This window comes from Entamoeba histolytica, genomic scaffold, assembly GCF_000208925.1.
Source record: "Entamoeba histolytica HM-1:IMSS scf_1104750516877 genomic scaffold, whole genome shotgun sequence".
NCBI classification, from domain to species: Eukaryota; Evosea; order Mastigamoebida; family Endamoebidae; genus Entamoeba; species Entamoeba histolytica.
The window spans coordinates 1-15,622 of NW_001915169.1; the positions used below are offsets into that span (position 1 = coordinate 1).

At 23.0% G+C, this 15,622-nt stretch overlaps 5 protein-coding genes across 5 annotated transcripts, besides 3 other annotated features; 1 reads left to right on the forward strand and 4 right to left on the reverse strand.

The window, feature by feature from the left end:
* Positions 1-1,539: 1,539 nt before the first annotated feature.
* Positions 1,540-2,065: a repeat region.
* Positions 2,066-2,416: 351 nt separating this feature from the next.
* EHI_039820 (uncharacterized protein) lies at positions 2,417-3,889 on the forward strand (the record flags this gene model as incomplete). The annotated part of the gene is made up of 1 exon (XM_646875.2): positions 2,417-3,889. One exon carries the CDS (start codon positions 2,417-2,419, stop codon positions 3,887-3,889), a length of 1,473 nt encoding a protein of 490 aa, XP_651967.2.
* A 133-nt stretch (positions 3,890-4,022) lies between these two features.
* Positions 4,023-5,176: a repeat region.
* A 47-nt stretch (positions 5,177-5,223) lies between these two features.
* Positions 5,224-6,429, reverse strand: EHI_039830 (UDP-N-acetylglucosamine pyrophosphorylase, putative; the record flags this gene model as incomplete). The annotated part of the gene is made up of 1 exon (XM_646874.1): positions 5,224-6,429. The coding sequence occupies one exon, from the start codon at positions 6,427-6,429 to the stop codon at positions 5,224-5,226; it is 1,206 nt and encodes a 401-aa protein (XP_651966.1).
* Positions 6,430-7,927: 1,498 nt separating this feature from the next.
* Positions 7,928-8,758, reverse strand: EHI_039840 (hydrolase, alpha/beta fold family domain containing protein; the record flags this gene model as incomplete). Its single annotated transcript, XM_646873.1, has 1 exon — positions 7,928-8,758. The coding sequence occupies one exon, from the start codon at positions 8,756-8,758 to the stop codon at positions 7,928-7,930; it is 831 nt and encodes a 276-aa protein (XP_651965.1).
* A 142-nt stretch (positions 8,759-8,900) lies between these two features.
* EHI_039850 (Rho guanine nucleotide exchange factor, putative) lies at positions 8,901-10,796 on the reverse strand (the record flags this gene model as incomplete). The annotated part of the gene is made up of 1 exon (XM_646872.1): positions 8,901-10,796. One exon carries the CDS (start codon positions 10,794-10,796, stop codon positions 8,901-8,903), a length of 1,896 nt encoding a protein of 631 aa, XP_651964.1.
* A 666-nt stretch (positions 10,797-11,462) lies between these two features.
* On the reverse strand, positions 11,463-12,725 carry EHI_039860 (uncharacterized protein; the record flags this gene model as incomplete). The annotated part of the gene is made up of 1 exon (XM_646871.2): positions 11,463-12,725. One exon carries the CDS (start codon positions 12,723-12,725, stop codon positions 11,463-11,465), a length of 1,263 nt encoding a protein of 420 aa, XP_651963.2.
* A 2,787-nt stretch (positions 12,726-15,512) lies between these two features.
* Positions 15,513-15,622: part of a repeat region that runs on past the window's edge.

The window sequence follows — 15,622 nt, forward strand, 5'->3', positions numbered from 1 at the left end:
ATAAGAAATAAAATAACTAAATGAAATGAACAATGCAAATAATGAAAGATAAATAAAAATGAAAATAATAAAATAAACAACTAAATAATGAATGAAATAATGTTATATTTATAATAACTAATAAAAATATTAAATAAATATTAAATACAATTTTATTTATTGTATAATTGTTATAACCATTTGTTGTTTAATATTATGATACTATTTATATTTATTATTCTATTCTTTATACATTTCTTCTTATTATTATTATGTTTATTTTTTATTATTTTATATTTTTATCATAAATATTTTAATTAATTTATTCAATTATATTTATTTCTATTCTTTATCTTCTACTGTTGTTATTCTCTTTTCTTGTTTCTTAAATACAGATTTATCTTCTATGAGTTGTTTATTTTCTTTATTACTTTCTTCAACTTCCTTTTCAATTTATATCCCTTTTCATTCTAACATGTTTCGATTATGTGAATTCCATACACTCGGATCATGAACTCGAGGTAATAATTTATTTGGATAGTTGTTCATGATATTTCTCTGTGGTATATCATGAAGCTTTCTTAATGTTTCCTTAAGTAATAAATACAAAAAAACAACTTCAAACTACTTTTAATTTCTTCTTTCATTTGATCACCACATTAATCATTTGAATGACAGTTTTTATTCCGTGTTACTTTTCTATTTAGATTCTACTCTTAGAAATGGTCATCTCATCAGATGCTTTTCATTATTATCCTTTCACATTCCTTTGTTTAATTTCCTAATTACATGTTTTTGTTTTCTTTTTATATTTCTTTATTCATCTCCTCTATCTGTTTGATAGAGTCTCTTAACTTTCTCTTGCTTATTTCTTCCTATTTTATATTCCCTGTTTTGTACTTCTTCTTACTTTCACTTCTTTTAATTACTAGCTTCTTCTTTCTTAATCATGTCCTTCATCTCTTACTTTATACTTAATGTATTCATATATGTATTATGATTTCTTGTTTGAAGTTCTGTTCTTTTTTTCTTTAAATATCTTCTTTCCTTTCTTATCAAATTTTATTTATAACAAAATTGTGTTTCTTGGGATTATTTCAGTCTTTTAATATTTTAAATTTGGTAAACAAAAATATGAAATGCCTACTACCAAAAATCTTTGAAAATTAGTTTGGTATATTCTAAAATTATCATAAACCATTGAACAAAATACTTATTCTTTTGTTTCTATTTCATCATTCTTACTCTTTTATTAATTATTCTTATATTCTATTATTAATTTGTGTTTATCAAGAAGAATAAAATAAGACCAAAATAAAATAATCAATTCAATCATTTTCAATTAAATTCTTTGAATGAACATAATAAAAATGTATAGTATTACTTTTATTTTAGTACTTCATACTAACATATTAATATTCGAATATATTTATAATTATACTTTAATTATGTTTTGATTTCTTTTAATAAATACAAACTACCATTAAATATCAATAATAAACATTATACAAGAATTGTCATTTCTTACAATTTCTTATTTGAATTAACTCATTGAATAATTAAAAATTACTTAATTAAGTGTTAATAGATTTTTCATATATTCTTCCTAGTTTAGCCGAGATTAATCAAATCCCTGAGTTATTTGTTTTTTAAAAAGAGTAATCTTTTTCTTTAACTTATCATTTATGTTTTTCTTGCAAATTGTTAAAATCACTTCTTTTATTTTTTCTTATTAATGTCTTCTCATCCTTCTTCTGCTTATTTCTTCTTTTTATCCTTTTGTTTATTTTCTATCTTAATTTTAAACATTTTCTTTTTCCTTTTTTCTTTATTTTATGAATGAGAGAAGAGAGTATTTCATTCCCATTATATTATTATGTTTAATTTTCTTTTAGTCTTACCCACACTTTAGTACTTCCTTATATTACACCATGTAATATTCTATCATAATATCTTGCTACACCCTTTGCAGTTTTACCTAATACATTTCTAATTCAAATACACCGTCATAACCAGATAATAACTGGGAGAGTCGAAGCTTGAATTTGTAATAAAGTGTGTGGTGTTTTAGACATGCCACCTTCGATCTCCCAAAAAAATAGAATAATATAACAAATAAACCTTCACATATCTAAAGGATAAAATAAATGAAATAGTTTCACACAATAAAGACATAAAAACCAATAATAATAAAAAAATTTATTAATGTATTCAAATTTCCTTTAAATTATTTCATCATTATTCATCAATTAACTTAAACAAGAAATAAAATAAAAAATGTTTTAATAATGAAGTTAATTAAAATGTTTTGAATAAATCTTTAAAATAATAAATAGATCTACGACATTTTTAAATAAATTATTTAATAATAAATAAAAACTATTTGATAATTAAAATAAAAAGAGATAAAAAATCAGAACTTAAAAATCAAATAATAATGGGGATTTTTGATAATAAACAGACATTATTAAGTTCATTAGATAGAAAAGGACTTATCATCATTGGAGTAATATTTTCTGTGTTAGCTGTGTTATTAAGTATTTTAGCTACAGTTTTTACATCAACTGTAATAGAAAATTCTATGGATTTATGGAGATGTAATAATACTGAGAAATTTGATTCTAAACAATGTATGGGATATAATGCTTTTAATAAAGAAAAAGAAGCAATTCAATACGATAAGGTAAAAGTTCATTTTGGATATTTTTCACGATTTAATTATGAAGCACGAATTAGTTTATCTGCAGAAATAAAAAGTGAAGAATTAACAACACAAAAAACATTTATAGTGCCAATTCATTATTTTCTTGGAGGATATTCAGATGAAGAAGCAATGAAAAATGTAGATCCAGAATTAACAGAAACAATGAATATTAATTTTGAATGTTCACAAAAGTCATGTAAAAGTGATTTCTTATTAAAGTTCAAAGCAGATTATCATTTTTATTACTTTATCTTCCAAACAGATAATTCATACAAAGATGAAATTATTATGAAACCAACATTAACATTAATGACATCAAATAGTTTCTTTACTGTTACAGAATTGTTTTGGAGAATTGCTTTTGTTTGTGTTGGAAGTATTCAATTAATGACATTTATGTATTGTATGAGAACTATTCCAATAAAAGAATGGATATTTGAACAAATATTAACATTTACATTAATGTACATTTTATTATTATTTAATAATCCATTAGCATTGATTGAATATCAAGCACATCATTGGTTCTTTTCATTAATATCATCAGTTGTTGAGTCATTTGCAATTTCATTCTTTTTATTTTATATATTAATTATTTTTGATTCATTAAGAAAACCAATAAATAAAATGAGTACAACAACATTATGGTTTAAATTTATTGGAGTAAGAGTTATCTTTGTTGGAATAATATTTATTACATTATGCTGTTTTATTTTTACACAAAAGGTATTTGACATTAAATATTTAATTGCTGGAACATCTAATGTTGTATTAATTATATTAGGAGTCATTGTATTATTAATTGTTTTAACTTATGCATTTTGGCTCATTTTCTCTTTGATTAGAACATTTACTGAAAGACATAAATTAGGTGAAAAATCAAGAAGAGTTATTGGATTTAGTGTATTTAACATCGTTATTGTATTCATTTTTATTATTGTATTAAGTATATTATTGTTTGATGGGTATGATGCTTCATCAATTTATTTAGCCTCAATTGTTTACTTTAATTTGTATTGTTTTGCAATGGCATTATTAATGGTAAAGAATGATAAACAAGAATTAAGTCGAAGGTCGAAGAAATTTGAAATATCTCATCCAACGGAAGTTTCCATGGAAGTTAATGAATATAATGATGATGATGAAATTATCATTAAAGAACAACCTGAAGAAGGTATATTAGTGGATGAACAAATTTCTCTTTAATTCGTTTTTTACTTTTTTTTTATTTTATTTAGTATTTTATTATTAAAATTCTATAATTAATAATAATTTGTTATTTGTTTTTTTCATCATTTGTTAAATCTCATTTTTATATTCAGATTTTTTACTTTCTTCAATCTTATATTACACATGGAAAAGAGGAGATAGAATAGGAGACATGATACGAATAAATGAAAAGAAGAATGGAATGTGGAATAGATTTTATAAAGCATGTTGAAAAAGAATAAACAAAGAAGAATTTAGAAAAATATTAATAAAAGAAGAAAGAGGAAAACGGGATAAAAACAGAATAATTAAGTATGTGAGAGAGAAGTTCCAAGAAGAATATATCAATAAATGGATAAACAAGAAAGTAAGTAGTGAAATATTGAGAGTATTTGAAGATAAAATGACTGAGCAGAAGAAAACAATTAAAGTATGGAAAGGAATTAATGTTATAAGAAAAGCATATATACAAATAAAGAAGATGGAAGAGAAAGCAAGAAATGTAGGAGTAAGGAAAGCATTAATGAAACATGACATGAGATATGCAATGTGTCCAATGTGTAATAAGATAGCAACAATAAATCATATTCTTTTGAATTATATAATCACTAAGAAAACACAAATGAATAAACATGATAGAATAGGAGAATATATATGGAGGAGATTAAAGATTAAATACCAAATATATGAAAACAAAGAAAAGATGAAGAAGAGAGAAGAAGAAAATACAAAAAATTAATAATAAGGAAAGAAGAATTAGGAAAGAACGAAAGAAGAATAGAGAAAGATAAAATACTTATAGTTTGGAATCAAGAAATAGTAAACAGAAGTGAAGGAAAATTCCATAAAAGACTAGACATTTATGTCAGAGACTTAAATAAGAAAGAAGTAATGATTATAGATATGAGAATAGTAAGAGATAAAAACATAAGTAAAGCATTTACAGATAAGATTAATATGTATTCAAAACTACACGAACATATAAGAAAGATAGAAAGATTAGTATGAGTAATAGTTATACCAGTAGTAATAACAGTGAGTGGATTAATAAACAAAGAAACAGTTAGATTACTAAATGCAGAAGGAATAGAAATACCAAGGGAAATAATGACAAGAAAGATTGTAATAACAAATATGAAAGATCTTATGAGATATTGTAAAGACTATTCTGGAGAATACAGAGATGTAGAAATACCAGAAGAAGAAGACTCTCAGGAGAGTGAAGGATGGGAAGAAATTCTCACTTGAACAATAAGTTGAAAGTTATTAAACCTTAATTTAATTTATTATTATTTATTCTTGTTAATGAAAATAGAATAAAAAAACGTTATTTAATTAAGAATAAAAGGAAGTTGAATTGTTTTTCCTTTAAACTCTTTTAAACCTTCTTCTTCAAATGACCTTCTAAAACTAATTTCACAAATTGGACTTTTTGAATCATCAACAATAGCTCCAGCTTTTTTAAGGTAATAAATATTTAAACGATACCAGTCTCTTTTAACTGTATTAACATTATCAAAACTTTCATTTAATGAATTTTTTAAAGCACTAAATTCTATAAATCTTTGAATTTCAAAAATTGATACTTTTGTTGCTAATGGAAAAACATCAAAGAAAAACATTTCTTTTTTAATTCCATTATTTTCTGAAGGATGAATAACTATTCCTTGTTCATTAACAAATGGAACTTTTTTCTTAGCAATGTGATATGGTAATTGATATTCGGCAGCTTTTTCTAAGAAAGGTGTTGAGAATGCATTGATTGCAATATGTCCACAATTATAAATAAATTCTCCATTAGATAATTGTTTATTTAATTCATCAGTTAATTCAGTATATTCAACAACTTTAATCCTTTCTTGTTCTTTTACTAATATTCCAATTTTTTCTTCTTTTATTGTTTTTTTTACAATTTTAATACAAATCTCTGACTGAAGTAAATCCATATATCCAATCATATTTGGGTCTACATCTTTACATAATATATTATCTACACTATGGGCGACTGAATATTTAATTCCTTTTTCATTCATAAATTCTAATATCCCATTATCTTTTAATGCTTTAAATAATCCTCCATTCCCATTTGGTGCCATACAAATTTTATCTTTCTTTTCATATAATGGCTTATCATTAAAGTCAACAACTGGAAGCATTCCTTGTGGAAAACAATGAATTTGTTCAGAGGATAATCCAAAATATTGATGTTCTTTAAAATAATTATTAATTTCTTCTGTTGTTTCTTCATTAGTCATTAAAAACCAATGAATCATTACATTCTTTTGATGACTATATTCACTTGCTAATTCTTGAAGTCTTAATAATCTTTCTGACGTCATTTGAAATATTGATTTTGGTATTTCAAATGGTAATACAAACATCCCTTTTGGATGTTCAAATCCAAGTCTGCTTCCTTGTCCACCTGCAAGTGTTATTAATGCAGTTTTCCCTTGACTAATTAATTCTAATCCACGATAATAATGTTCTTTAGTAACAGGAATAGTATTAGTGGTTATGTCAACTGGTTGATAAGTCATAACGAATGTTTTGATTTGAAGATTTGTTAGTTTAAATCATCTTTCCTATTGTATGACTTTTCTTTAACTTTTTTAATTATTTCAATTTTTGTTTTATATATCAAATTTAGTAAAATTTAAAGAATTAATTGAAATTTTAGTCAAAAGAAAAAAAAGCAAAAAGTAATGAAGAAAAAATAAATGAAAGTTTTTTTGTAAATTTAAAAATTATTTCTTTATTTTTAAGAAGAATCATTTAATCAATTTTGTAATATAAAATCATTCAACATTAATTCAGTATCTTTATATATATAGTAAAACTATTTTATTTAATATCGAAATCTTTTTATATTTCTTTTATTTAATTTGATTATTGTTATTAATAATTTACAAACTATAGTTTCTTTCTAGGATAATATATAAGTCTTGTCAATAATAATTAATACACAATTTATTGTCTGATAAAATTAAAAAAAAATGGTTTTATTCATTTGTAAAACATGAAGCTTAAATAAAAGATATGAATTATAATAGAATAAACAAGAAAATTTAAAATATTGATAATAGGCATTTCTTTTGTAGATTAAACAATATAAAGTAATGTTATTCTTTTTCAATTTAAAGTCATTTTGTTTTAATTTACTCATTAGATATAAATTTCTATCATATTTAAATTTAAATAAATTCATACAAAACGTTTTTTTATATTATGATTTATAAATACCAATGTCATAACTATAACCAAAATGAAATAAATAAGTACTATAACATTCAAAACAATAAATACATAATTTTTAATATTACTTGATATGTGGTTTTTAGATTTATCAATTCATTAATTTGAATTTAATGAAAATATAAAAGCGTAAAGAGTATTAACAAGTTCATTAACTCTTTGACTTGAAAATTAAAATAACCAACAAAGTTATTCCAATTTTAATCTTTAATAATATAAAATATTTGTATTTAGTATCAAAAAATGTCAAATTATTGATTATTATTTCCAATAACCATTACTAAAATCACAAATAATAGAACCAACAGCTCAATTTGTACATTCTTTAATTTTTCTTTTTTTCGTTATATCGAGTTTAATTATACTATTCAATACATTAGATACTATTACAATTTATGTTTGTATTAGAATATTTGTTACATAGTCTAATACAAACAACTTCTAAAAATAAAAATCGAAAGAAATACTGTAAAATATAAAAATTATATTATTGACTAACAAATTTTATTTAAAAAATAGTAGTATTTCTTTATTAAGGATTTTGAATGATAAAAAATAATATAAATTATAAATCTATTAAACTTCTATTATTTTATTTCAAAATATCAATTAATAAGATAATAAATTCCAAAAGTCAAATGTAATTATTATTAAATGAATATAATGAAAGTAAATAATATACTATTATACAGAGAAATAGTAAAACACAAAAACTATGTTAAGTCGATGATATTCCATCAAATGTCTATCAAACGAAAAAAAAAATATATAAAAAAGTTATAATTATTCTTCTTCAATAACTTTATTAATCCATTCAACAAAACAAGTAAATTGTTCTTGACAATTATTTTCAGTAAAAAGTAAATGATTCATGTTATGATATTCTTTGTATTTACTTTTTGAGTTTTTCAAATGAAGTGATTTAATCCGACTTCCAATAACATCAACAATAGAATCAGCATCTCCATGTTCTATATAAAAAGGAATAGTAATATCAGTATCTTTTTCCAAATCTCCAGTTTTAGCAATTTGAAAAACAGAATTTAAAGCCAAATTTCCATTAAACATCAAAGGATCAGAATGATATTTAATGAATAATTCATCGTTAGGAAATATTTTATGATTTGATGGACAAGGAATAAAGATCTTTGGAAAGAAAAAAAGAAGAATCATTAAAAGATAATAAATCCAATAAACGATTTTTGTTTTTAAAATGAGTCCTGGAGCAATAGCTATTCCAGCAGTAATATCAGATCTTGTTCTTGCAATGATACAAGTAATTAACCCACCTAATGAATGACCGAGTAGAATTAAGGGTAAAGGTTGAGTTGAAGTTTTAATAAGATTAATATATTGATTTGTGATATTAACTAATTCATCTATATTATTAAAATATGTTTTTGGTTTACCTGATGATCTTCCATGATATGGAAAATCAAACATAAATACTGAAAATTTATTTTGAACAAAATACTTTGCTAATTCAGTTAATGGTCCAGAATATCCTCTAAATCCATGCATTATAATAATATTTGATTTTGCATTTTTAACGTGATATTCACAACTAAAAATTGAATAATTATTAATATTGTACTTCTTTTCAATTAATTTCATTATTTAATTCTTTGTTCATAAAATTTTATTAAATAGTAAAATTTATAATAAATTTATTTAATTTATTTCTAAAAAAAAAGAACAAAATATTATTTGTTTAAATCCTATTACATTTATTTGAATGGTTATTATAGTATTTAAGCTAAATAATTTCAGGTTTTGAAGTTTCAGATTTTACTGGTGGTTGAGGTAAAGGACGTGATTTATAAGATAATCTATTAGTTTGAGATAAACGTGAAGTACTTTTTTGATGTAAAGGTGTAGATTGAGTTAAGGTAGATTCACTTGTTCTTGATTTATTTGGAACTTGTGGAGGTATTTTTTTTGGAGGTTGTGTAACTGAAAGATTAGAAGAAGATAAACCAACTGCTGAATGTGAAAGTTGTTGTTTAGGTTGTGGAGTTGGAATTGGTTTATTTGGAGGGAGAGGAGGTTTTCTTTTTGGTTCAGGAAGATGTGAAGAAGGAAGTGTTTGCATTGAGCTACTATGTTGTAATTGAATTTTTTGAGGAGTATTACCAACAACTGGAGAAGGAGAATGTTTAGGTTGAGTAGGAGGAACAGAAGTAGAAGAAAGAGATCGAGGAGAAGGTTGTTTATCAAACTCAATATCTTCAAATTCTTGCCAATCGTCATTTTGTTCAGAGTCATTAATATCACCTCCAGATAAAATCTTTTGTTGTTCAAAGATAGAACGTTTTGACATTTCAGTATCTAATCTTTTTTCTCTTGTTGATATATCTTTTTGTTTTAATCGATTTTTATTATATAAATCAAAACATTTTGCACATACCCTTTCTAATGTATTATTTGGTGGAATTGGCATTTTCCATTTACTACATTCTCCACAAATACATCTTCCACATGCTCTACAATGATGTCTTCTTCTTACAAAAGTAAAATCTATATGACACAATTCACAGTTTGATGCTTCACTGTCAGGTTTAAATACAGGACGAACAACAGTACTTCTTGTATTTTTAGCAGTGATAGTACCATTTTGTTTTTCAATAGACTTATTTAAAGCATCCAACCATTCTTTTTTATCTTCTTGATTTTTAGCAAAAACAACAAAACTACGATTACCTGATTGAATTTGAAAAGCAAACTTCCGAGTAGAAGAGTCTTGAATATCAGTAATAATACAATCTAATAAGTCAATGATTCTATCATCAGAAACAGTAACAATACCCATAGTTTCAGTTCCATAAATTAATTGATCATTAAATAAAATGAAATATCTTGGTTTAGGAGTTTTTCTACATTGTTTAGTAAGAAAACCTTCTTTAACAAAATACCGAGAAGAATTAACTAATTCTCCAGAATATCCACGAATAGAATCTCTTATTTTAAACATTTTTAACATTCTTTCAGTATTTAATAAAGCAGCATTACAAACTTGAGCTAATTCTTCTACTTCTTTTAAAACACCTTGAATAATAGGATATTGAGAATGATTAACATCAGTATTCTTTAAAAGATCTTTTAATAATAAAACATATCGAGGAATACGTTGAACTGGCATAATAAGAATAGAACGTAATGGTTGTTGGCTTTTACTAGGAATTTTAATACGACATTGTTCAAGAAATGAAACAACAATTGGACTTTTTTCTATTGCAGCTAATGCATGTAAACAAATTTCATTATTTCCAATAAACATTTTATATACTTTTAAATATGGTATAAACCTTTTAAAGCAATCAACTACTTTATTTTCTAATGTTTTATTATTTCTATAACTTTCCATATCTTTTAAAAATGCTGTTGCTGTTGAAAGTACTTCTGGTAAATATAAAAATATTTCATTTTTTCTTGTTTCATTTAATTCATTACATTGAAGAAATGGTTTATAATAATATTCAATACATTGTTCTAATGTATTAACATAACTTTCTTCTGTTGTATATATCTCATCTACTATTCTTTCTCTTTTACTTATTCTTTCTTTTATTTTTCCTTCTTCTTTTTCTTTATTCGTGTTATTCTTTTCAATTGGTTTTGTTAATGGATCTATTACGTTTATTGATTCACTCATTGATTTTTAAGTTCTTTTTCTTTCGTTTTGTGTTTTTCTTATTATTTTTTTTTTTTTAGTTTTTTATATATTCTATTAATAGTTTTTTTAAATTAATCTTTAATGAACTTAAAAATATCTCTTTGAAATTGTTATTTTTAATATTTTATAAAAAAAAATTATTTCATAATTAATGCATTTCATTCATTTTTAAATTGAAAGAAAAAGAATGAAATATATCTGAGTAGAAATAATTTATAGTTAGAAGAATAAAAATAAAAAAGATATTATCAAATAATTTTCAGTTATAACAAATTACATTAGTTATAATAAATACTAAATAATATGAATTAATAATCAAGAGTTGTAAATAATATTCATTAGTTATGAATTTAAACTATCAAAATAAGTAATTCAATCCAAATTTAATTATCAAATTCCTAAAAATAAAATACCATTTAATTATTTTTTTAAAGAAGAAAAAAAAAAAAAAAAAAAAAATAAGTAAAAAATGGAAAGTAATAAATAAGAAATTTGATAATAAAAAACACAAATATTTATGAATAAAAATAAAATGTTATTTGAAGTTTTTTAAAACCATTAAATTAAATATAAAGTAAATTTTACTATAAATTATAATAAAATAATAATTTAAAATACAATAAAAAGTACTTTTCAATTAAAATATTAATTGTTAGTAAACCATCCTTTTCTAGAAATTATTCTTGGTTTCTTAATAGCAACATCATTACATGAAGAGTATTGAGGAACTTTAGCACGTAATTTAGATTCGAATTCAGTAAGAGAACACATATCATCAATTAAAGTACATAATTTATTTAATTTTAATACTTCATCATTTAATAATGTTCTAACAAATATTTGATTATCTTTAGTATAATATTCAAATACTATAGTAGATGCATAAGGAATAGCTATTTGAGTGTCATATTCAAGTAATGATAAAATACCATAAATTGAAGTATCATGTGCAGAGTAATGTTGATAAACAATATTTGACTTAAGTGCATCATCAGTATCATTTAACATTTCATCAATAAAGAATCCAAGTTGATATGGAGCAATTTCATTATTAAAGAAATATTTATTTTCATATAAATATTCATTAACAAGAATTTTATAATCATCTTCTGTAAAACATTCATTATCTTTACAAGGAAGAGTAACGTTATGACAAATACGAGCTGTAATTAAATCAACATAGTCATATAAATATGATGATCCTGATTGAAACCCAGTAATTCTTTTTAATTTATTAAATACATTTTTAAATGTTGGTTCTTCTCTTCTTTTAATAATATCTTCATTTGTTGCTATTTTTTCTTCTAATTCATTAATTTTAGGGCAACAATTTCTATTTGGTTTTAATGTTTCAATTTCATATGGTCTTGTTTTTATTTCAATATCAACTACACTTTTTCTTCTTTCAAGTGGATAAAATGTTTGTAAAAATGCTTGTGCACTTTGTAATGTTCTTACTTTAGCTGATGCTCTAATTTTAACAATTGATGGATCAAAGTATGTTGGTAATAATTGATGATGTTGTCTATATATTTCATCAAAATGTTTTCCTAATTGATAATGCATTGTTATTCCTTCTGGTGTTAATTGTCCTGGTTCACAACTTCCTTTCCACATATAATTCTCTGCAAATGGATTATTCTTTTTATCAATTACTGTTGCTTTAGAAGATGCAGTATGTGAGACTTTATTTCCATTGTTCATATAAATATGTGATTCTTCTAATGTACCACAATAAAATTCTCCATTGTCTCCATAAAATGAATCTCCTGGTGCTCTGTCTCCATGTCTTGCAATAGCCTGAACATATTTAAGTGTATACCCATTTACAACATCTTTGTATTGAGCTCTAATTGGTGTACACAGTTGACTATAACTTAAACAAATAAATAAAACAAGTATGAACATTACTTTGTTTAATATTTTTTTTTAGTTCTTTTCAGTTCTTTTTAGTTCTTTTCTTTTTTCTTCTTTTTCTATTCTTTTTTCCATTCATTATTTATGTATTATAAAACATAATTTGTTACTTGAAATATTTAAATGATATTTTCAATTTCAAAAAATAAATGTATTAGCTTTGCTGTATTTATAAATATCTTCTTTTTCAATAATATTCGAAAAAGGAAATCAGTTTAATTGATTGTTAGTTAATGGATTGTATTTGGCTTTATTATTTAATTTATCTCTCTTTTATTAAATTGTTAAATAAATATAATTACAACAAATCAATACAATAAATAATACTTATTAACAAAATGAATGAATTTTTTTTATTAATATTATTATTTTTTTGTTTATTGGGTTTATGTTTTGGTATACTATTGTACTCATTTCCAATTCATTCTTTTTATTATCTTCATTTCATCTTTGAAGTGTATTGCTTATTACTTGTATAACTTCTTTGATTTAGGCATAAAGGAACAATTTAATAATTCTTCAATTAACAATATTATTCAGTATCTGGTTGTTTTATTTAAAAAACAAATAAACTGTATTTGTTTAAAGTTTATTGATATTTTACAACTTTGTGTCATGACCCCATTTTTGTAGTTATATTTTGTTGGTTGGTATTTTTATAAAACAGTGTTATTAACTAAATATTGTATTATTTGTATTGGTTTTCTTCACAATACTCAAAGTGATATGCAAATAAACATATATATATATATATTCAAAACATCTTTTTTTAATAAGATGAAATTGTTATATAAATAAATTTTAATACAAAATAATAACTGTTTCAATCTGTTCTATAATATCAAGAAGTTATATCAGTTACTATAAACAAAGTACTATGTTAATATAAACAGAAAAAATGACAAATATAACACTACAATAAATGAACTACAATTCAATTAAAATCGATGATTTATAAGAATATTGAGTAATAAAACGAGTGATACCAAAGAAATATGGAAATAACGATCAATGGAGAATATAAAAATCAAAAACAAACGATATATAAAATAAAAAAATAGTAATATAAATAATGTAATAAATAAATGAAATAAATATATAAAATATTAAGAATAAAAGAAATATTTACTAATTGATTCTAATCTATCTAACGTATTTAACGTCGATTTTAATACTTATTTTATCAATTTTAATTTACAATTTTGTTATTTCTAAATTTATATTTCAATTTTTAATTTATTTATACTTATATTCATTTTATCTTATTTCTATTTTATTCTTATTTCTTTTCTTATTTATTAAAAACACCATCATTGGGTGTGAATATTTCAAATGAAATTAAATAAATCAACATTGAATTATGTCCATTTTTAATTCACCATTTCATTCATTGGCAGATGAACAAAATGTTAATATTCTTCATTGATTTGTTTTTTATTCTTTTTTAGTTCATTTTCAATTATTCAAGATTGAATCATTTCAATTCAATTACTATGATTCGTTTTGGTGTGAAATAATTTGGCCATTCTTTTCCACAAAGTGCATTTGATATTCCTTCATATTCAAATGAATATTGATTACAATATGAATATGTTTTATTATTTTCTTTATAAACAAGAATATCACTATATCCATGTCCAAATTCAAACAGACGATCATCTGATTGATTAAATAAACAAAATGCATGTTGTGGTATTTCAATATCAAATTTCTTCATTCCTTCTATTCTTCCATTTGATTCTAATGAAAATACAAATGATTGTGAATCATATATATAATAACCAACTTCATCAATTTTAGAATTAATATATCCTCCAAATTTATTTCCTTCTTCATCTTCAATAATAATTATTATATGTTCTTTATTCATTACTCTTTCTCCAAATACTGAGGTATCATAATTCCAATCATCTTTATCTGAATCAAATAATATATTTGATATTCTTTTTTCTGTCCATTCTTCTAGTTGTTTGATTTGGTGTTTTGATGTTATTTCAGAGTCTTTATATTTCACTTCTTTAGGTATAACACAACTTTCTTTATCACTCATTGATGTAGTGTTTCTTTCATTCAAGACTATGTCTCTTAATGTGTTTAAAAAATTTATTTGTCTTTCATCTTGAGTCAAACATTCTGTCATCATTTCTTCTTCAACTACTCCTCTAATTAATTCTCTATCTTCATGACTTGGTGTTTGAGTATTTTCATGAATGTCTTCATGACTTGGTGTTTGAGTATTTTTAAGAATTTTTTTAATCAGGAAACGATGAAAAATTACGTCTGTAGTAGTTACTGCAAATTGTTTGTCTTGTTCTTCTAGTCTCTTGTTAATAGACTCATTTGCTTGTTGTGTTTGTTCTTTCACTTCTCTTATCTTTTCAATAGTCATTTTTTCAAGTTTGTTTATTTGCTCTTTCATTTTTTCTTCATTTTCATCCTTTGAACACAACTTTATCACAAACATTTCAATGTCATTCATTTTGTTTTGGAATTGATTGAATTGTTGAGAAAGGTTGTCTAAGCTTTCATTGATTTTTCCAATGTATTTATTAAGATAATTAGAAAATAATATCTCTATTTTGTGTAAAAGTATTCTTAAAATATCATTGTCAAAACATTCGAATGTATGTGAAACAGTCTCATTCTGTTGATGTTGCATTGTGTTTATTATCAGATTATTGAGAATTAAACCCTTTTAATTTGTATTTGATTGGTTAGTTTTATAAATTTTTGTACTATTTCTTTCTCTATTTTTCTATTATAAATCGAAGTGATTTGAAGGTGTTATGTCTGAAACACGACACAAACACTAATAGAATTCAAGCTTCGACTCTCCCAGTTATTATCTGGTTATGACGGTGTATTTGAATTAGAAATGTATTAGGTAA